The following is a 23,022-nucleotide window of genomic DNA, read 5'->3' as shown; positions in this document are numbered from 1 at the left end:
CATGAAACCACCTGCTTCAGTGGGGGCTCAGTGGACACCCCCCCCCTTTCAACTTGCTTCCTTAAGGCTGCTTCGGATGCGCACTCCTTTACCCAGTCCCCCTTTCCAAAGCCAAACCCAGAAAGCCCTCATGCCCCATGGTGGGAGGAAGTGGGAACAAGGGGAGAGACTGTTGGGAAAATTTGGATAAATCCTGTCTGAAAAGCATTACTTCTGTGTGCTTTTTTGCATTGTGGGATCAAATCCTGTTCTCCTTCTCAAAACCAAGCTGTCACTGTTTAAAATGGCGTTCATTCCCCGCTCCTTTCTCTCACCTTTAGCTGTGGGCTACAGTAGACAGGCCATTTGGTCCAAATGTACATTGTAAATAGTCATTGTTGGAATTCATTTTACAAGGAAGTATCTTTTGATAGCCCAGAGGCTCCATGTGCCCTGGCCAATTCAGAATGGCTAGAGTAGATAAGAGTCTTGAGTTCATGCATAGTTTCAAGTAGCTTGAATTTACATGTCCAAGCGGACCTGGAGATGGGTTCAAGCTACTGAACTAAAGTGTCAATACAGGCAATTAGAAATATTGTAATCTCATTGTTACTGTATGATTGACTGACATTCCTTTATCTGTTCTGTATGTGATGACCTCAGAATCTTATTGCAATCTCTGCATTCTGTCATCAATTGCCCTGTACCTGTGTACCTATAAATGCCCTGTAATGGTATTGAAGCTTTGCAGCAGAGTTCATCTCTGCCTACACGGTAATGCATGATCGTGAGTACGCACCCGCGGGGAACCTGGGAAATACAATAAAGACTCAGATGGTCTGGACGCTTGGTCTTTCCCACGAACCCGAGTTTTATTCCCTCTTCTCAAATAGAGATTCCGGGACTCTGACAAGACTCACCTCTTTCTCTTCCCTGCTGCACGTCTCCCCCTCTCTTTCCCTTTGCAAGCCGTTTCTGTGGCTGGGCGAGGGATGTTGTTGCTGCTCCCAGGCCAGGCCAGACCAGACCAGACCGGACCAGAGGGCTCCTGTGCAAGACCCCGCTGAGCTCAGCTGGCGCTGTCCTTTGCCCTCCTGGAAGACGCGGGCCCGAGTCCAGCAGGGGGCAGGCTGGGGAGCAGACGCGGGATGCAAAGGGAAAGGGACGCGCGGGTGTGTGGCTTTCGCACGGCAGCTGTTGGTGGCCTGGGCCGTTTTTCGTTTAGTTCAGTCTTGTTTGTGTGTGAGTGAGCAGAGGGGCCAGAGGGGCCGGGACTCTTCTTGTGCAGTAAACACATTCTTGTCCCCTTGCCAGAAGAGTAACAAACAGTGCCGTTTTGTTAAGAATGAGATAAGAGGCGTGGGGAAAAGCGAGAGGAAGAGGGGCGGCCATAGAAACGGGAGTGAACAAAAAGCATCCTGCTGGGGCGGCCCAAGGGTCCCTCACGGCCGGCATTCTGCTCAGCGGCGGCCGCCCGCTGCCCATGGAAACCCCCATGCAGGTGATGATCACATCCTCCTCTGCCTCCCCCTGCCCATGCTCCCCAGCAGCTGGTGTTCACACACATGCTGCCTCCAGCAGTGGCCATCGCTGTTGGGACCAGCAGCCGCCAATCGCCTTCCCCTCCATGGACGTGTCCCAGCCTCTCTTAAGGCCACCCACATAGATGGCCACCCGTGTGGCATTTTGCGGAGCGTTCAAAGGGGTCCACATGCCTGTGGCGAGGATTGTACTTGCCCAGCATTGGAGGAGTGAAGAACCACCCACTGATGAACTGATTTTAAAAAAGATTCTGGACTGTGCTGAAATGGACAGGCTGATTTTGTCTCCGAAGGAGAAAGAGGATACATACTTCTCTCAAACTTGGAACTCTTTTTATTATTGGCTAGAGAAACGGGACTATGTGTAGATGGATTGCTATAAAAAATGGGGGGCTGACCCAGTAGCTCTGATGTCTCTGATGATTGATGTTTTTAGTTTCTTTTTTTTTAGTTTTTAGAAAATAATAATAATAAAACTTACTTTAAAAAGTGGGGAGTCCACACGCATGCTTTCAGCTGCTCTTCGTGTCAGGCAGGTCAATGCTCTGATCTTCATGTGGCGGAGGAGGTGGTGGGTGCTGAGGCAGACGATGCCTTGCCCATGGCAGCTGCTGATGGGGAGCTGAACCAGGCACACTCTGCCTCGTCGCTCACTCGTGCTCTCAGGGGGCCTCCAGAAGGAGGTCCCGTGGTGGTTCCCCTCAGAACAGATGTGCCCCTGAGCAGAACCCTCCGCAGAAGCCGCGTTGTGCTCCGTGTCCCCACCAGCCTTGCTTCCAGTGCAGCTTCGGGGAGCAATCCCAGGGGGACGCCCATGAGCCTCTGAAGCTGAAGGACATAATTCATCCAGTGTAGTCATGAGGGGCAGCAGAGCCTGCCTCCTCCTCCTGCTTTGCATTTCCATTGGACAACTGTTTCCAGCCAACTCGGGGCCTGCTTTGCAGGAGGCAGGAAGGAGGATAGAGTGCCACCAGGGAACCTCGTCTCCTCCCCACCTCCGTTGCCTCCTGTCGCTGCCCTCCGCTGTTTCGACCTTGGAGGGCAGCTGGCACAGTCCTCCCCCGTCTGCCTGCTGGCAGGAACTGGGCAGCGCCAGGGCTCCTCCTGCTGGCCAAATGCCAGAGTAACAGACTCTGCTGCAGCTGCCAGGGCCTTTGTGAGCACCACCTGGGAGCCCTGGGCAAAGCGCTGTTTAAGACGTGGCTCTTCCCTCCAGAAGCTGCCCCAGTAATGCTGACTGCCACTGTGTTGAAGTGCTCTGTGGGGTCTGGTGCACGTCTGCTGTTGCACCTGTTGATTCTGTTGCTGGGCCTTAATCATGCTCCTGCTGCCCAAGCCCAGTTTCCCCTCCACTGCAAGGAGGCAGGGGAGGGCAAACTGGGGCTCCAAGTTTGGAGCGCTGTCTCCAGCTTTGGTGCTGGAAGTCAAAGCTATGCTATGCCACCCTTTACCCCAAGTTGGGGGCCATAGGCTCATTCCCTCCATTCACTAATCTATTAATTTTAAGTTTGCATAGGTTTGTTCATCCGTTAAAGCAGTCTTTATTTTCAAATGAGGCACATCCAAGTGAGCAGATTTTATGGCGCAATCCTAAGTATATTTAACATTAGAAATAAAACCTATTTATTTATTTATTTAAAGTGTTTATAGCCAATCAATTAGCAACCAGCTCTCAGAATGGTATACAAGAATTCAAAGAAACTAAAAACAAATATACATACATGATCAACATGCTAATAACATTCTTTGGAGTATAATGTCCACCAGCAATGGCAATAATGATAACAATACATAATGCAAGAATAAAACCAATCACAGAGCACCAGCGACCATATAGATACATCCAACATAAATCCAAAACAGTGTTGAACATTTAAAATGCTGGGAAAATAAAAATGGTTTGACCTGGTGCCTAAATATGCGTGGCGCCCACACCGGGGAAACCTCCCCGGGAAGCTGATTCCATAACGGCACCACCGGCCTCTGGCATGCGAAAAGGGACAGGACAGGACCTTTCCATTCCCCCTTCTAGAGCGATACAGGAAACCTAGTTAGGAGAAGCGGGAGCCTGCCCTCCTCTAACGCAGGCAAGCAAAAACAGCGTGAAAAGGCCCAGCTCCAGTTTGGAACACGAGAAGAACCCTGCCAGTGGATCAGGTGGACGGCCCACAGGAGGCACACGGGCAGGACACACGGGCAGTGCTGCCCTCCCCTGCTGCTCTCTCCCAGTGACCGGCAGGCAGAGGCACACTGCTTGTGAGCTGGAGGTAGCAGGTAGCCCTAAGACTTCTGAGATGATGAATACCGCTTGCTTTCCTCCTCCCTCCCCATTCCCTTTTCCTTTTGTATTGCATTTGTTTGCAAGCCTGGGAGTGGGGCCTGTCTTCTTTTTTCCCCTCTCTGTACAGTGCTTAGAAAATGTTAGGTACCGTGATGGTAGTGATGCTGAACATGATCAAAGCTGTCCAGCATAGTCAGTGGCTGGGGATGATGGGAGGTACCATTCAACATGTTGGTGCACACCAGGTTGGGGAGGGCTGTATTAATGTTGGAAGCGGCCATATACTGAATCAGGCCATTGGTCCATCCAGCTCAGTGATGCCTACTGTATGGGAACAGCCCTCCAAGATGTCAGCAGTGATATTTGCTGGTCCTGCTTCCTGGGAGCCTGTTGGCTGGAGAGATTGGAAATCTGAAATCTTCTGCATGTCAAGGAGGCACTCCACCACTCCACCACCATGAATCCTTCCTCTGCTTGTCCAGTTGCACTGAAATGTTGAGGGTCCTTCTAGGATTGACTCCTGGCTAGCATTTTTCTGGCCTGCCCAGAATTCCACGCCCGTGCTGGTGACAAGTTCAGGGGTTGAAAAGGGCAAAGAATATGTACCAGTCTGGACATCACCTTCTGCCCTGCCTTATGACACAGAAGGGCTGTGAGCAAAGGAATCGTCCCTCCATCCACCCACTGCTAGCAATAGGGCGGTGCTCACTTGTAGGATGAGTTCTGGCATCGGCTGCTTCTAGGCCAGCCACTTTCCCCCGGACTGGCCTAATTAGTTCACTCAGTCAATGCAGCAAGTCCTTACCATCAAATCATTGCAAGGTTGTGGTGGAGGAACAGAAACACTCTATTAAAAGCCATCCCAGGGAAGCAGAAGAACAAGCAGTTCTAAAAGGACTTAGTATGGAAAGGACTGTGCTTGTTGGGTGCAAGGATCAGGGACAAAAGGTGTGTGTGTGGGTGTGTGGCGGGGGGGGGGGGGAATTGTATTTTCCAAAAAGAAAAATGGCAGCTCCAGATTCTTTACTCCTGTATGAAGAATATGAGATGTTTGCTTCATGCATGGAAGTTCCTGGAGCTTCCAAAGAGTTTTTCACTGTGAATAAAAAGCAGGATTTTATGGGGGTTTGTGAGGGTTTTCGGTGTCATCAGTTTATAGTGTGCCTAAGTTTTCCTACCACCTTTTCCAGTTCTTTTCTAACAAGAAATAAGGAATAACCAGACCATGCCTTTTGAGTGCTGGGCTGGGCATCCTCCATCTGGGACAGGGTGGGGAAGTTGTGGCCTTCCCAGTGTTGTGGCCTATTACTCCCATCCATCTGCCCTAGCCAGCATGCCCACTAGTAAGGGGTGTGAGAGTTGTAGGCTAAAACACACAGAAGGCTACAACTTGCCCATCCTGGTGAACAAGCATCTGATGGGGGGAGACACTTGTAGGGGAGGAAGACACATGTAGCAGGAGATACATGCAGATCGAGGGGAGGAAGCCCGTAACCTGCCAGAGGACCAACTCCCCGTGTTCCTGACCATTGGCATGCTGGCTGGAGCTACTGGGAGTTGCAGTCCAACAACATTTGGAGGCTTCCAGGTTCCTTCTCCCTAAATTTGAAAGAAATACAGCCCATGTGAGGGAAGTGAGGGTTTAATTAAGTGGTTACACACAACATGTCTTTTCCTCCTTATTTCTTACAAGTGACATGAGGAAATAAACCAGTTTCTAAGAAGATGGTTTCAGAAAATCCCAGAACTCCAATTCGTGAGGAGGAAATAAAACTCGGGTTCATGGGAAAGATAAAGCATCCAGACCATCTGTGGCTTTATCGTTTGGCCCAGGTTCCCGCGGTAGACTCACGATGATGCATTACCGGGCAGGCAGAGATAAACTTGCTGCAAAGTTTCAATACAACTACAGGGTATTTCATACCCTGCTGGTCACATACACAGGTACAGAGCAATTAATGACAGAATGCAGACATTACAATAAGATTCTGAGGTCATCATATACAGAACAGATAAAGGAATGTCAGTCAATCATACAGTGACAATGAGATCACAATATTTCTAATTGCAGTGTATTGACACTTTAGTTGAGTAACTTGAACCCATCTCCAGGTCTGCTTAGACATGTAAATTCAAGCTACTGAGAAACTATTCAAGAGCTCATAAGCTCATCCAGACTCAGACCCTAAGTAATGCATCCGCACCATTCTGAATGGCCAGCGCACATGAAGCCCTCTGGGCTAGCAAAAGATATTTCCTGGTAAACTGTGAATTCCAACGAGAATTATTTAATAATTGTGAAGGTATATAATGTATATTTGGACTAAATGGCCTGTCTACTGTAGCTTACAGCTAAAGGTGAGAGAAAGGAGCTGGGGAGGAATGCCATTTTAAAAAGTGACTTAGTTTGGTTTGAGAAGGAGTACAGGATTGATTCCACAATGCAAAAGCACACCGAAGCAATGTTTTTCTGACAGGATTTATCCAAATTTCCCCTACAATGGCCAACTTGTGTTTGCTTTGTGGCTTTCTTGTGCCCCAGGTCAAATCTGCTTTCCACGTTCTGCCTTGTGGAGCATTCTGTGCTTCCTGCTGCTCTCGAGGGCTCTTCATTCTGATGCATTGCCCATGATGGGCAGTCTGCTTTCTCTTGCAACTTCCAAATGGCAGGAGGGTTGCTTTCCAAGCGATGATGAGCTCCTCAGTTCCAGCCAGGCCTTGCAGAACCGCACCATGCAAAAGGGGGTTAAAGTGGATCAAAGAAACCAACAAAACCCACCCGGTAGCATTTCTCAGCACTTCCTTTCTGAGGAATGGAAAACTGTGACCCGGTGGGGGTGGGGTGATGGAACGAGCCACAAGGTGGGGAGGATGGGAGTTTCTGAGCAGTCAGTGATTGGGGAAGTCTGTTCGTGCTGTACAAAGAGATGCTGGGACACGGCTGCACTGGTGGGCCTGCTTATGCCTACAGGGCGTCAGTGGAAGGAGGCGAGGCAGCACGGAGCACGCACGACGGGCTAATTTTGCAGCCCCCACTCCTAAGGCTGCAAATCTCGTGAAGCATCACATTTGGGTTGACTGCTCGCTCTCTAGCAGTGGGGCTGCTGGTTAAGGGCAATGCCATGGATGTTTAGAGAGGAGGTTCAGAAGGTGGGAAGAGAGCATGGAAATTTCCTTGTTCGCATGGCTCCTGCCCCCCTGCTGCAAGAGTTGGAGTAAAGGCACGTGGAATTGTTATGAACACTCTTTCCTTTCCGTCAGAAGAGAAAAATATTCCAGGCATGCAGAGACTTCTTTTTAAAACTTTATTGCAATGAAGGGAACAGAAGGGAACGGTTTCCTTCCCATTCTTCTGTTCACCTGAGCACATGTTCACACCCCCCTTCTGAACCCTGCTCCCACGTTTCAGCCCTTCTGCACCATTTTTTCTGATGAAAAATACGATAGCACCTCATAATACCATAATGAACATCATTATGCCTTTCTAATAAGGAGTCATTTGCTCTATTTTATTGTATTTAAGGCTGACTAGTAAAATGCCTGTGGAAAAAGGATTAAGCACCCCCACCTCTGTTTCCCCTGGATTCACAGCCCCCATTATGGCATTTGCATTTTAAAATGGTCAATAGAATATTGGTGGGTTTCCTGTGTCCCAGCTCACTTGGCCTTTTGAAGGACCAGAGGAAAGAGCGATGCAGTGGCTCTCCCTCACATGTGCAGGGAGAATGTTCCCTCTACAGAAGAGAGTCGCAAACCTGGAGTATGCTTGTACTTGGGGTTTCTGGTCCTAACCAGAAGCAGATCTCTGTAACCTTATGGGCTTCTCTACATAAGGCACGTAACCCAGCACTTCACAGAGGCCTCCCCCTGTTCTCTTTCTGGAGGGATTTGGGCACCCTTGTGTGAGAATCCCCCCACTCCTCAGGGGTTTTGCTTTCTGCATGTTTCATCACATGCACAAGGTGACGCTGTGGCATGAGGCAGAACTGTAAAATTAAGCTAAGCTCCTGTAGAAAATAAGTGGTGTTTTCCAAAAGCACAGCTCCCCATTCTTTTAAAAAAGCTGCAAAATGGCTCAAAAACACAGACGTGGTGGGGATGTCACAAAAAGGACTCGCAAACTTCCATAAGTTTGGCTCACAAGTACACCATAAATGCCACAAGCAGAGAAGTCCTAAGAGCTGCATCAAAGGGGCCTTGTCCAAGTGTGTGTGGCTTCTCTCATCCCTGTAGCAGGAGGAAAAGACCATGAGTGTCAAACTTTCCTTGGGCCCAGCCTTTATGTGGGACTCCTGATGGGGTCGCAGTGGTGTCCTTACGATTTTGTCCACTTCTTTCTCTCCTGCTATTTCTTCCCTTATGTGCCACGGCGCTGGGAAGAAGGCGGCCAGGGGACAGGAGAGAAACTGCTAACGGATGCATGCATTGAACAGCTGCGCGCAGTGGCTGGCGGCTCATCTGGGCTCATCAGGCTGGGCTGTTTCCAGAGGGAGAAGTCCCAGCAGTGCTGTGAGCTGATAGACTTTATTTCTATGCTGCTCAACAGCTTAAATTCTTTGGGCAGTTCGCAACAGTTAAAACCATAAAGAATCTGGAACTTTTAAAAGTGTAAAGCTACAGTATAAAAAACGAAGCCAAAAGAGTCTGTGCGGTGCAGTGGTTAAGAGTTCTGGGCTGGGAGATAAGAGGCCTGGGTTCTAGTCCCCACTTGGCTGTGCAGCTCGCTGAGTGACCTTGTGCCAGCCATTTACTCTCACCTAAGGAGCCTCACAGGTTGGATAAGCTGTGGGATATTTAAATATAATAAATGAATAAGAACCAGCAGCAGTATAAAGATCTGAAAGCACAACCCCAGTTTCAAAACAACAAACACCAAAGAACTAAAATGAATACAAAGCTCTTTGTCTGGCTCCAGAAAGACCACGATGCTTCTGCTACAATGGAGGAGCCACAGCTGAAACGTCCACCTCCTTAGTGTCATGAGCCAGGCACCCCTTCCCAACAAAGGCAATCACTCCTTGTAGCAATTGCTAAAAGAGTCTTTATTCCAAACGGCTACAAAATTATTTTCACAACACAGACAGTGCCCTCAAGGTAGGAAGTTGACCTCTTGCCCTGACTAAGGTCACCCCACACTTTGCTAATGGACCCTGGAGGGCGGTGTGTTTCAGATGCATGCTTGCCGCCGCTCCGTGAATCGCGTCTCCAGTTGCCCCAGCCGACATGTGTAGCTGCATGACCGAGCCTCCCAAATAATCTGTGGAGCCTCCGTAGCCTGTTCTCTATAAGCTCCATTCTCACCATTAAGAGTAGTGTCCAGCCCGGTGCCTGTCCCCGAGGTGTTCTGATCCTGTGCTGCCTCAGCCTGCCCCCCGGGGGTGGCTCACCACCTGCCACAGCTCCAGCCACAACATCTGGAGAATTAGGGTGAGAGCTCTGTTCTGGTGCTGGAATAATAATTAACACCCATTCTTCTAATCTGGAGCGCTGGCTCTCACCAGAGCCTTCACTCTCTGGTGCGCATGTGGGAATCTCATCCGCGTGCGCACACATGACACTTAGCAGCCATCTGCCTCTCTTCACTTGCTGTGGGTACCCAGAGGAGAGCTTGGGAAGGTCTTAAGGTCCAGGCAGGTATCTATGGTATCTGTGGTGAAATAGTCACAAGGAATCATGCAACTATTCCGCCTTTTCGTTTTAACAGGTTCTCTGTGCTAACTGAAGGAGCAGTGGGGAAACACCACTGAGTTACAAGCAGAAGAAGTGGTCTAGATGTTGTGTAAAATTCTCTGGGTGCAGCAGGGGAAATGGTGGAGAAAAGCCTCGCCTGGAAGCACCCTTGCTTTCCCAGTGCTCTCCACCAGTTCTTCTGCTGGAGTAATCAAGGAGGACATTAGAGGGCAGTGCTTCATTCTCATATCTGTAACCTGCATCAAGCGGCAAGGCCAACAGCCCACCGCTCTTCATTTGGGTGCTATAAACCTCCCCAAGACTTTCCTGGAGGCTGACTTCACATCCTTGTTGCGCAAGCTGTAAATCAAAGGGTTGACCAACGGGTTGACGACGGTGTAGAACAGAGCATTTGCCTTGTCCCATGCTGGAGTGCGCTGGGAGCTGGGTCGGCAATACATGAGGAGGATGGAGCCATAGAAGAGGGACACAGAGACAAGATGGGCAGAGCAAGTGGAGAGGGCCTTGCGGCGCCCTGTGGCAGAGCGGATGCCCGTGATGGCCGCTGCGATGCCGGCGTAGGAGCCAAGGATGAGAATGGTGGTTGCCAGCACGTTGCAGCCAATGACAGCAGCCAAAAGGAGTTCGTAGACGCGGGTATCCTCGCAGGCCATCTTCACGAGTGGGGGTGCATCGCAGAAGAAGTGGTCGATCACGTTGCTCCCACAGAAGTGCAGGCGGAAGGTGTTGCCTGTGTGTATGACGGCATTAGCAAAGCCGATGAGGTAACAGCCAGTGACCAGCTGGACGCAGAGCTTCCAGGGCATGGCTGTGGCATAGAGGAGCGGGCTGCAGATGGCCACATAACGGTCGTAGGCCATGGCGGCCAGCAGGAAGCATTCGCTGTAGGCCAAGCCGGCCGAGAAGAAGAACTGGGCAGCACAGCCCGCGAGGGACATGGCCTTGTCCCTGGAAATGCAGTCAAACAGGATCCGGGGAGTATAGACTGTGGAGTACCAGACATCCAGGAAGGAAAGGTTGCCCACAAAGAAGTACATGGGTGTGTGCAGGTGGGAATCTAGACAGATCAGTGTCATGAGGCCCAGGTTGCCAGTCATGGTTAGGGTGTAGGAGGCCAAGAAAAGCACCAAGAAGATGGTCTGCAGGAATGGGTCTCTCGTGAAACCCACCAAGACGAATTCGGTGAGCAGCGTGTGGTTGCTTTCTGTTTCCATAGTCTCCCTGGGCATCACCTGCTGATACAGAGAAGAGGGATTGGGGATATTAGGTTTACCAATAGTGAAGTCATATGCCAATTTGGAGCATATGTTGAAAATGCTGCTTGCTCATTTGGTACACCTTTGCCGGCTACCAGAACTGCCCCCGTTTCTGCCTTGAAAGGTTTGGTACGGTTCCTCTGTGTGCTGCTTTTAGAGAAGGAGGCTGCCCCGTTGGGCTTCTCGCCATGCCACCCTCACATCATGGGCACTGGCTGTGTTCCTCCGTAGGCTGCCCCCTTCCTCCTTACTCGAAATTGCCCCCCACATGCCTCCTTAATTCTTCTGCAACCTTCCTTCCCTCCTTCCTTTTCATGGAAGGCGTAACCCCTCGGTTTCTATACCTTACAGCAACTCAGCCTAAGCACACACAGCTGAAATGACTATGATTTGCTTCCCTGTTTACTGCCCTCACGTCTCTCCACTTCTTCTGTTGTTTCTTCTCTGGGAGATGTGAACTTGTATGCTCCTTGGGGCAGGGGACCTGTCTGTACTGTGTAATCAACCATGAACAATGACGATGCAATCTAAACAAGATTATAATAAGAACAACAACAAGAACATTGTGAGCCCCACCAGCTGGAATGTCTAGGCTTCATCTATGGACTTCTCTATTTATTTATTTTTTCATTTATTTAAAACTTTTCTACCCTGTCCACCACTGGTGTCTCAGGACGGCTTACAATAAAGAACAAATAAAATAAACAAAACAAATGCAGCATCCAGCAACTCAAGATAAAAACCCCAGTTGAAAGCAACTAGATATTACAGTAGTGGGGAAATAAAAAGGTTTTCACCCGACACCGAGGCCTTTTATGTACACATGTGATCATTCACTCACGGAAATTTCCAGGGCCTTTTCATGGTATAGCCATCCTCCCGGGTCTCGCCTGAGTTTTTCCAGTCATTGTCACAGCCCTTTTTGGAGCAGTGAAAGTCAGGTATTTCCGGGATGCTGCCGTAATGTTGCTATTCTGCTGTGCTGCTCCTTGCCGCAGCAGCACCCCCTTGTGTTGTGCAACGGGACATGCAGGAGCATACAGAAAGGCAGGGAGAAACGTGGGGCGTGGGCGGGTGGGCAGGCGGGTGTTCTAATTCCCCCTCAAAGAAGGCGAAAGAAGCAAAACGCTGGGCTAGATGCCTCCTGTGCAGGAACCATCGGGGCATGATGCTGGGATTCTCCCATTCCGTGTCAGGGCAGGCAGCCTTGCGGAAGGTGCCATCCAAATTCTGTTTGCTGAGAAGTAAACCATGGAATTCAGTGGGACTTATTTGACAATGCTATTGCCTCTTGGAGATTCCCCAAGGGAGACATGGTATAAAGTGGGAGCTCTTCTGGGAGAGAAGTTCTGCCCTGGAAAACCTGCGTGGAAAGGAGTCTCTCCCCTGTAGCTCCTCTCTTGTCAAAACTCCAATGGCATAAAGAGGGGGGGGGTCCCTTTTCCCTGGCATGGGCCTGAAATTGGAGGGGGGCAGGATCTGTGCCAACCTGGGCTGACAGCTTATTTTACTCCTGTTGGGAGCCATGGGGAGGGAAAGATCAAAAAGAAAAAAACCTTGAAAAAGAGAGAAAAATGCCCTCTGCCACACCAGCTGCTCTACCAGTCCTAGGCTGGGAGGGCAAAGGATGTGATTCACCCTCCATGGACTGTTCTGCCATGCTGCCTGTTGCAGCTCTGATGGGAAATATTTAGCAACGTCCTTGCAGTACTGATCTCGAGGGCTTCCCCCCAAAAGAACTCCGGCAGACTACTAGGAGTCACGGAATCTTGCTGTCCTGACACACTCCAGTCTGCCCAGCTGCTTGAGGTGTTTCTGCCAAGGACACTGTCCCTCCAGCTGAGCCTTGGGAAGAAATAACAAGGAAGGCACTTCAGGCTGACTTGCTCAAAACCGGGAGACTGAGAACATCACAAAAGCTGGTGAAGTACCCCAAAAGCATGAAGGGTTTCTTAGCAATGGGGCATTCTTGCATGTGGGGAACATTGTAATGGGAAAGTTTCTTCTAAACCTACATGCAAAAATGTTCCTCTGTAAACAGTCTATTTGAGAGGGGGGAAATGGGGGAAAGGAGAAGAAACAGGAAAGGCATGAGTCAAGTTACAGCATTCCAAATCAACCCGTCATTTCCAGCACAGTGGATGCACCCGCCAGCTGCTTAACTCCTGCAGGGCCTCTGGAGAAACAGAGAGTGGGCCACAGATCTGAATTTGAGGCATCTTTTTGGACTGCCTGCCTGCCAGCCTGCCTTTGCTTGCAGCCTAATAACACTGCTGGCGACTTGACAGCAGCTGCAACAGCAGCCTATGTATCATGCCGATCTCGTGGGTTAGTTGCAGATTGGTGCACAATTGTTTCATGGACCAGCAGTGCCTGCTGGGCATCTGATACAGTGGATCATGCTGTGGGCATTGAGAGCCAGGCTGAAAAAAGCCAGGCTCCCTGGAGTGCAGGAGGGTCCCGTGAACGCATCTTCCTCTTTTTTCCTGGGAGTGTGGACAGAGAAGCTGCGCATCAGGGAATTGTGGTGGAAACTTGCACATTATGCAGCCATCAATTTGCATTGAGATTATATGTTAAGGCAGCCTTCCCCAACCTGGTGCTCCCTGGATATGTTTAGACTGTATCTCCCATTTCCCCCAGCCAACACGGCAGAAGGTGGTGCTAGTTGGGGATGGTGGGGGTTGTAGGCCACCATATCCAGAGGGTGCTGGGTTGCAGAAGGCTGTGTTCAGGGAAGATACATGCACTGAAAAGGTAGACAAATTGCTTATACTCATCTTAATAAATACCTGTTCAGTCCTTAAGGCATGTTTCACATGTGTGAATGAAAAAGATGGATGAAGTTACGATCTGGTCACAGGAATCCTGCAATGCCAAAAAGCGGCAAACTTGCAGCAACATCGTGCAATTATAACAGCAGCTCACAGCTTATGGCAGGAATGGGGAATGTGTGGTCCTCTTGCTGGACTACAGCTCCCATCGGCCCTAGCCAGCACAGCCAAGGGTGAGGGATGGTGGGAAGCAGCGGAGACACCCAGCACAAGAGACTGACCTCTCCCGCCTTAGTGATTGACGGAGCCCTGAGATCTGCCCAGCGGGAGAGGGTAGACCAGGGGAGAGACCAGCTGCACTTGGCACCCCTGGGTAGCTGTTTGGAGTGCGTATTGTTGATTAATGCCTCGATGCACAGGAAAGGTTTGGGGTGCACTGCCTCTCCTCCCAGCCTGCAGTTTTGTTCGATCCATTGTTTTGCCTCTCTAGCAACAGCATTTCCAAAGGAGAGGGAAGGAATCTGTAATGGCCTCAAACAACTCACACCCTGACCTCTCTGTTCTCCTCCACTCCCTGCCCTGCCCAGCAGGATGCCTCTCTCCCCCCTCTCTGAGGCCACTGGAGAGGAGCTGGTGCAATTCTTTCTGTGCCGGCTGTGAGGGGAAGAGCGACAGAGCTCCGGGTCCCGGCTTCAAGGTTGGAGCACTGGCTACGACCTTAGAGTTGGGAGTCCAAAATAGCCTGTGAGCCCTGAGAAACATTCTCTGGATCATTCCCTTTAAATATTTGGCTCTGGTTTACATATGACTTGATAAATAAGAATTGAGATTGTGATGTGAGGCTTGATTTCACCTTTTTTGTAATTAAGAGGAAATGTTAATATTAGTGAAACAAATTGGGGTGCAGTGCAGTGCAGCAGTCATTCATGAAGTGGTGTGCTTTTTTGTTGAATTGCTGTTGTGCTACTTGCCACTTAGGGCCCTTTTGGGGAAAAGCAGTATGTAAACTAGATGATGATGATGATGAAGAAGAAGAAGACAACATCTGGAGACCAGTCCAAAAACATCTGGAGAAACCCCATGTTCCCCATCCCTGTGCCACAGGTTGTAGCCTACAACCTTCTGCCACTGGAACAGGCACCACAAGTGGATCAAATCCCTCCTTTTCTCCACCTGCCTCCTAAATCTACCTTAAAAGGATGTGGGGAACATGCAATGCAAGTGGCTGCAGTGGGGAGGATGCGAGCAGAGTCCCCATTCCTGAAGTCCCTACCTGCTTGTGTAGCATTAGAGGCGACCCAACAGTAGCCTGCTTTTTCCTATAAGCTGAAGGAAATGCTAGAACAAGAGTTCTAGCAATTCATCTAGAGTGGGAGAATGGAAAACATCCCTCTTGGAAAAAAAGAAATATAAAATGGAACCCCCCATTCTTACTCTGACTAACCCTCAGGGCTTCTCTAAATGAGTGGTTTGACCTGTTGCTTCTCTGAGGCGTCTTCATTTTCCCTGTGGGAGGAACAATGTGTCCTTTACAAGGCTTCTTTCCCTAGACTAGAGGTTTGTATATTTCTCAGCCTTACATTACATAGAAAGGCTGAGAACCATCCATTAGGGGCGCTGCAGTACAGATCTGCTGTGGTGGATTTGTGACTTCGTGGGAGGCTTTTCTTTCAGTATGTTGCAATTTAAATTTTAAAGAACTAGAGTTCTTTGCTCTCAAAAAGCCCTGGCAAGAAAAGGCAGGAAAACATGGGTGCGGCTCTGGAGGACAACAGTGTTGTGAAAAGGCCGTGCCGAATTCCATGAGTGAAAGATCCCAAGTGCATATTCAGTGTTTGGTGTAGAGAAGTCGAGTACTGAACTTTAAATTCTGATCAACTGGAACAAAAGGCTCACGAAAAACCACAGAGCTGTGGTTGGTTAATAGAATATGTGAAAACGCAGAGAAATACAAGCTCCCCGAAAAAGGTTGGTAAAGCACACATTTTCCCTCCCATGATGAAAATAGGAGCAGCAGTCTCAGTAAAGCAGGGGATTAAGCCCCTCATGTGAAGAAGCCCAGGCTCCCCCTCCTTTCAGGCATCTCAAAGCAACATGCATGGTTTTGATCCCGCCAGTATGTTATCAGCACAATGACCCTGCACTGTGGATTGGCTACGAGGCGCTGACTGGCCTGAGGGGCGTGATGGCTGGACAGGGATTTCGCAGCCCTCGCTCCGTGGTCTGACCAGTTCGTCGTACTGACTGCCTTTTGCATGCCTTCTACAGGCAGAGGAGACCGGCAAGTTGGAAGGATGAATGTCATCTGGGCAAACATTTGCATTTAAGGTAGACTCTCCATACAGATGAACTCCTCCTCGGTGGTCGTGGCCGAAGGACCGGCGGCTTAGAACAAACTAAGTATGGGGATAAGCTCCCCATCACTTCCCTCGCCCTTCATTACGGTTGGCTTGGAGTGGCCCATCCTATCCAGATCCAAGAGACAGAAGTCTCCCTTTCGCAAGTTGCTGCCAGTCTAGGCTTAAGCGGAAGGCTAGGAGCCCTGCTGCAGGCATTGCGGAGCAGATGGCCAGGCTGAGGGAGGCCGAGCATCGCCACTTAGCCAACCTATTCAATAGTAAGCTGAGCAATAGGGATCGTCACGCCTCCCCCGCAGGATTGGGGGTGAGCCCCGACCAGACAGGTAACAGAAAAACGAGATTCTTCTGAAACTTCTCCCAGGCAAGGGGGGTGGGGGAGCAGAGGAGACTGACTGCACTGGAAAAGGAAGTCGGGGGTCTCCCTCTTCCAGCACAGGGGCCAGGAGCAAGCCTCCCTCGAATAAGGCAGGCATGGGGTGAGGATGCCCACGGTTTCTCTGGGGCAGGGGAAAGACCCGATAAGGGACCTGCAGAACTGGAATGTGTAAGCATCAGCATGGGTGAGCTATCCTGGAGATGCCATTTGTCACTAAATGTGGACAAAAGAACGAGGAGTGATAGCTGGAGCATGAACTGACACAACTAGATTCCTTCACCCTTTTGGCATTATTCCCATGGAGCAATGAGGGGGAAAAAAATCCATAGTTTCTGAAGAGCAATCTATATATTCTTATTTTCCCTTATTCCTCTTGAAGGTGTATTTATTTGTAGCTATTTATATCCTATCTTTCATTGTCAAATCACAGGGTATGTTGTAAATGAACTAAAGCAACAATTACAATACAATAGAAATATGAAAAGAAAACGAAGGAAACTTTAGCAAGGTAGATATTGAAATCAGCCAATGCCCAGATCAGAAATCCTGTTAGTATCCTAATACTAAAGAAATTGCTATAGAGCTAAAGACATTTCTGTGGGTAAGCAAGAAATGTGAGGATGCACCCTACAGATTGTGTGCTCTCTAACTGGGAAGTATACTTGGGGTCGAGAGAAAATTTCCTCCAGGTGTGATGGGCATGTGACTCAGAGCAGCACCAAAAACACCTGAACTCAAGTGCTGACACAGTAAGCATGAATATGTTGCTTTTTGCCACAAGAGAAGGCTGCACTATCCTTATGCTGAATCCAAAGCTTCCTCCCCCCTTTTCAGAGAAGCACCCCCTGTTTCTTACTATAACCGATGTAATGATTTAGTGTGCTAAATGGTGCAACATGGAGTGCTCCGTTTCATCACAAGAGATCCCAGGACACCTTGTGGATCAAGCAGAGCTGCAGTGCCACCTGTAAACTATTGCCCAGAAAGGCAAGGTTGGACTACTGGATTCTGCCAAGGCAATATGTTCCACACGAAGTTATCAAAAAGTGAGGATTAACGGGGCAAGCACTTGGACTGGAGTGTTTGATAAAAACTGATGCAGAGCACATCTTCCTGACAACAGAATCCACGGATTCTCTCTCTCTCTCTCGCTTTCTTTCAAAGACTTGTGGCAAAGGTTGGAGTCCTGAGCTCACTAACCTGCAGAGAGGAGCATCGCTGGGCAACAGCTAAGATGACCAGAGAATTGGGCTTTATTAGGGGTGTCTCCAAAAACAGAGAATGATGAATGTTGCCCATTACTACTCTGCATCATTATGCATTGCATGAAGGCAGATGGAAAGGGACATGAGAGGTTTCTGTGCTAGATGAACTTTTGGGTTACATCAGTAAGGCTTTTTTCATGCCCTTGTCTTATTTTTTTAAAAATAAGGTTTTTACCCAATGACGCCATTCGGACAGAAACATTGAGGGCAAGTGTAAGAGTCTCTTCAGTCAAGAAGGTACTCATTGCATGCTCACATCCCCCAGTGTTGTCCTCATGATTCAGAGGACATCCTCTGAGTATCACTTTGCATAGGAGGCAGGGGAAAACCCTGTAAGCTGCCTTATCTACAAGAGCCAAAGGGTTGCGGTGAATCCAGTCACCTGTCGAAAGACAGTGCTGTAGAAGTCTGAGGCCTTTTTCCAAATCTCAGATCCAGAGAGTTTATGCTCCCTTTGTCAGCAGCTGTCCTCACAACCTGTGGTGGCAGCTGCCAGAAAACTATGTCTCTTTGCTTCTATGTATGTGGGAATAGTATTGTGCAGGACCTGACTCGCTATTCGGTGTACTGTTCCTCTGCAACTGAGAGCCAAATATGTGTATCATCTGCTGTCAGGAAAGGTCTGCTGGCCCACCCAAGAGCAAAAAATGCATTGTGGTGGAAGGATTGCAGTGGCAACTAGGCACAGAAATATTTTAATCATCCTTGTGGCAAACTGGATGATTATTTTATTTTCACTTGTTTGCCTCATGTTCTATTTGGTTATGACCTGTTTACAAAATATTGTGGTGGGGGTGAAATTAATTGCTCCTGGAATACTCTGGTTCTTGGAAAAAGGGCACGCTGGAAGACTATTAATGGCTTCTAGCCTTGCTGGCCATGGGCTACCTCCTTCACCAAAGGTGGCCTGCCTGCATGCACCAGTCGCTGAGGAGCTTGGGCAGGGGACCTCTTGCCCCCATCCTGCTTGAGGGATTCTGCTTGTTTGCTGTCATATGAATGGAGTGCTGTGCTGGACAGACCATTGGATGGCTGCAACATGGCATTTCTTTCATTCGTAAAATTAATACTGATTTCTCTAGTTGCTGATCAGTTGGTCATCCAAGAGGAGCATCTGTTAAGGGAAGGTGGGAAAAGACTGTGCAGGGAGACGTTTACTACACGGAGGCTGCAATTCTATATACTTGCTTGCAAGTAACCCCTGCAAGGATTTACTTCTCAGTAAGAGGTTTGTGCCATAAAAGAAATTCCTCCCATCAAAAATATCAAGTAAAGGTGTTTGTGGATGTTTCTGCTGCTGGGTTCAGATGGGCACAATCTACCGGGCATTGTTTCCAAGAATGAGAATGACTGCAAAGTAGCATTTATCCCACAATTAGTTGCCCCTTAATAGCACCCCTAAAGCTCTGTCTGAGGTGGGCCGTGTTATCTGACGCTTAGTGCAGCTGGCCTTGAGAACATGTACGCACACAGTCAAGGTTCTCCCACAGGGTCATCTTGTCCACTATATTCAACCTAGTCGCACCAGAGGCAGTGAATATTTTTCTCTGCTTCTGTTTATTTAGGACACCTTTTTCAAACTTTACAAAGCCATTGCGGGGGAGGCACTTCACAGACTCTTTCCCAAAACTCACACCTAAGCTTTCTTCCTTCACTCCAAGCCCATTGTCACTGGCAGGACACTTTTTGTATTAGAGGCGTTGAATCGATAGGGTGTCTGTGAAGATGCATTTCATTGGGAACAGATATGTGGCTGCATGCAGACGTGGGAAAGGGAACCAACTCTGAACGTGGCATTTTGCAATGGCCCTTCAGCTAAAGGTGGCAATGGATGGAAGCCCATCTGGCTTCAAGACTTTAACCAATCAGGCACGATAGCAATAGGTGTGGACTGGCCAAGCTCAAGCTGGCAGAGCAGTTGTATTTTACAGCCATGGGAGTACCTGCATAGTCCATATCCAAAGCAGCTCGTCTTACCTGCATGAAGCCTGGTCTATTTTCCTGGTTATCTCCATTTGGACAGACTGTAAGGTGGCTTTTACTGGAGGGTTTTTTTTTTCCTTTTATGAGCAAAGATGACTTCTTCCTCAAGGGCCCCTGAAATCAAGATGCAGCAGTCAGTTCCCTGTGCAAGCAATTAGAACGATTTCTTTCTCTTGCTAATTTGAGGTGGGAATATTAATATTGGACCACAGAACCTTCTCTCTCTCCTGCTCTGCAGGGCATTTCACATCTGGGAGGAAGAAAGCACCATCACCCCTGGGTGATGAATTCTGCACGAAAACAATCACTCTTCCCCTCCCCACCATCCACTCGCTGAGGTAGTCAGTCTTTCTTACACATTAAATCCTGATGGCTCTGTGCCACTTCTGGCATCAAAGTCGGTCTGCTCATGGGCACCAGTCACTGGGGAACATGGGTGAGAGGACTCATGTCCCACTTGTCAACTTCCATGGACAACTGGCTGGCCACCGTGTGAACAGAATGCTGGACTAGATGGACCTTTGGACTGATCCACCATGACCCTTACATTTTATTTTTGTGTTTTCCTGAACTCATGTTCCATCAAAAATTACTTCTGCCTAGCAGTGCATTCAGTTTGCCTTTAGTATTCAGGGCCCAATCCTTGTTTCCTTGGAGGGAGCCCCAAGAGATGTGAGACACTGCAGATGTCTGTCTCTGTGGGCAGAAAACGAAGTCTTCAGTTGGAGGCGAAGGTTGGCTTTTGAAGTCCATCCTGTTGTGGCAACAGATGGATGTGGGACAACTGACTTGATGGAGGCCATGAAGCCACAGATCTCCCCCATCCACCTGAATGCCTCCAAAATTGGTGGTGCGGGGACACATACCATGAAGTCCCCTTTGCCCTGCCTGAATCTGGCTGGTCTTGGATCTGGGGTTACTTCACCACTGACTTTCTGGACCTAACTAGCATTCATAGAAGGCTTTCAGTCACTTGAAAATAAATTCTTGAATTAATTTGGAGAAGAGATTAACAAGACATTTGGAAAGTTACTTGAGTTAAAAAAGAAAATTATGCATGGATACTTATATTAACTTTATTTGAAATGATTTTATTAGGAAAAAAAACAGCATTTAGAAAATTAAAGAACAAAAGTAAATTACAATTACACCTGGCATCATTGATTTGAAGGTCTGACAAATGGATTTCACTTGAACCAGTTCTTCAGTCCCAAAAAAATCAAATACTGATAACGCCCCATACTGATTTAGGCCTTCCTATTCCCTTGGCATTTGAGGAAAAACATGCTCTACTCATATACTAGAGAGAAGTATTAGCAGAGTCAGTAACCCCAAGGTTTGTAGATGCTCGAAAAAATCTTTAGGGGAAAAACCCACAATGGAGAGCAAACCAAGCAATTCTCAAAAGCAACATAATAATTCAATGGCATCGTAGTGGACAGCTGCCCACGAGTGCTGGCTCCCATGGCCAACTGGACTGTAAAATCCTAAATCCTGCACCAGACACTGAATTCAGCACATGTCAGCCCAAGTATTGGGGGCCAAAGCATCTATTAAGCATTACTGATTATAGCACCCCAAAACACCCCAATAATAGTTGGCCTAAGGAAGGCCACACAGTAAAACCACCACAGTCCTTTTGCAGTTCCTGTCCAGGAAGGAGGGGAGGGAAAAAGAGTGATGAATCTTGTGTGGACTCCTGGACAAGTCAGCAGAGTCTCAAAGGGAGGCAAAAGGCAGGAGCCCCTGGCTGCTGCCTGAAACCAGTTTGAATCTCAATAAAAGTAGCAAAATGCATTATGAATTACAATAGGTGCAGAAACATAAGATTGGTGTGAGTGCTTGGAAGGTTATTAGTGGACAGTGCTTTTTTTGTAAAAAAAAAAAAAAAAGGTGCCGGAACTCACGTCTTGGGGTCACACTTTTACACAATGGTTGCCGCCGGCAGTAAGCACTCAGCGCGCGACCACACGACCGATCCCAAGCCAAGCAGCATCCCAAGCTGAGCAGCGCCCTCACAATCAGCACTGACAATCAGCGGGGACACACAAGCAGCCCACAGGCACTATGTTAATGATTTTTTTGCTGCTGATCTGCCCAACAGGGTGATTCACAATCACTTGGAAAAATCCGTCACAAAAAGGTGCCGGAATGCCGTTCCAGTGCGTTCTATGACCAAAAAAAGCCCTGTTAGTGGACATATGGGAAAGGAAGTCCTTGGGAGAATAAAGGGTTCCTTCAGAGAAATAACAAAAGGGGGTGCTTAAGGGTATGCAAATGTCAACATACATGTGCCGTAGGGTCCATAACTTATGTTTTCTGTACCTCTTGCGAGACTCTGATTTGGGAAGTAAGACCTCCGTTGATTCTAAAGTGCACTAGAATAAAACTGTTTTTGCTCTAAGTCTCGTCTCAGGCTCCTTTTGGTTGGTGGTCTGGGCTCACCTATACTATCTGCCTGGCCCAGCAACAAAGGATTAAGCGACAGGGCTGGAGGGTACGAAAACAGCTAAAGTGCGCAAGGCACCAAATACACACAATGGTGGGGGAGAAGGAAGCAAAGGGGGATTTGGACAGCAGCACTAATACACTTTGCAAGCAGTCAAAGCCCTCAGGCCTGGTTGGCACAGAATAATAAAGCTTCAACTAGTCTAGCTATGCACACAGATACTACGCAAGTCATAGAAATCAAAGCCACAGTGTAGCACAGCGTCCTCCACCAGCAAGAGTGAAACCTCTCCCCAAAGAGGCACCCTGAGCTCCTACATACTCTCTTCTTCTATTCCCTACCATCGATCAGAGAGCTCAGGTGGTGGCGACACATGATGGGCCCCAGGTGAGGACAATTTGCCCTTTTTGTCCCCAGTCTCCTGTTCTGTCCCTGGGAGTGTCAACTCCTCTGTCCTTGGGTATAATTTGCAGTATCTCTCCCTTCTGCATTCCCAGAGCCTCTTTGGTCATCTGTGGCCTTGGGTACCAGCATCTCCCTAAGCAAACACCTGGCAATTCTAACATTTTGTCCTGATTCTTGCTTAACTCTTCCTTCTTGGGTAGAGCTGTTAGCCAGTTCACATTACAAGCATGACAAGTTGAATGAAAATGAAACTGAGCAGTCTTCTAATCTGCAAAGGTTTTTTTTTAAATGAAGTGGTGAAAAGGGTTATCAATCAATCAGTCAGGGACATTAAGCTCTTCCTTGCATAGTTCCTCTGTGTAATCTTGCCACCTCTTCTTAATCTCCTCTGCCTCTGTTAGGTCCCTGCCATTTTGGTTGTTTATCATGCCCATCTTTGCATGAAATGTTCCCTTCATATCTCCAATTTTCTTGAAGAGATCTCTGGTCCTCCCTATTCCATTGTTTTCTTCTATTTCTTTGTACTGTTCATTTACAAAGGCATTCTTATCTCTTCTAGCTATTCTCTGGAATTCTGCATTCAATTGGGTGTATCTTTCCTTTTCTCCCTTGCCTTTCACTTCCCTTCTTTCCTCAGCTATTTGTAAAGCTTCCTAAGACAG

The 23,022-nt window shown here is 48.4% G+C and overlaps 1 protein-coding gene across 1 annotated transcript; it reads right to left on the bottom strand.

Annotated features, from left to right (window-relative positions):
- Positions 1-9,764: 9,764 nt before the first annotated feature.
- On the bottom strand, positions 9,765-19,590 carry LOC123021344 (olfactory receptor 9G4-like). Its single transcript, XM_044426047.1, has 2 exons — positions 19,501-19,590; positions 9,765-10,724 (listed from the first exon to the last, which is right to left on the bottom strand). The coding sequence occupies exons 1-2, from the start codon at positions 19,504-19,506 to the stop codon at positions 9,765-9,767; spliced, it is 966 nt and encodes a 321-aa protein (XP_044281982.1). The 5' UTR covers positions 19,507-19,590.
- Positions 19,591-23,022: the final 3,432 nt, after the last annotated feature.

This window comes from Varanus komodoensis, unplaced genomic scaffold (genome assembly GCF_004798865.1).
Source record: "Varanus komodoensis strain SLA01 unplaced genomic scaffold, ASM479886v1 scaffold16, whole genome shotgun sequence".
Classification (NCBI taxonomy): Eukaryota; Metazoa; Chordata; class Lepidosauria; order Squamata; family Varanidae; genus Varanus; species Varanus komodoensis.
The sequence above is the reverse complement of the archived record's forward strand: the minus strand, read 5'-3'. Positions and strand labels throughout refer to the sequence as shown.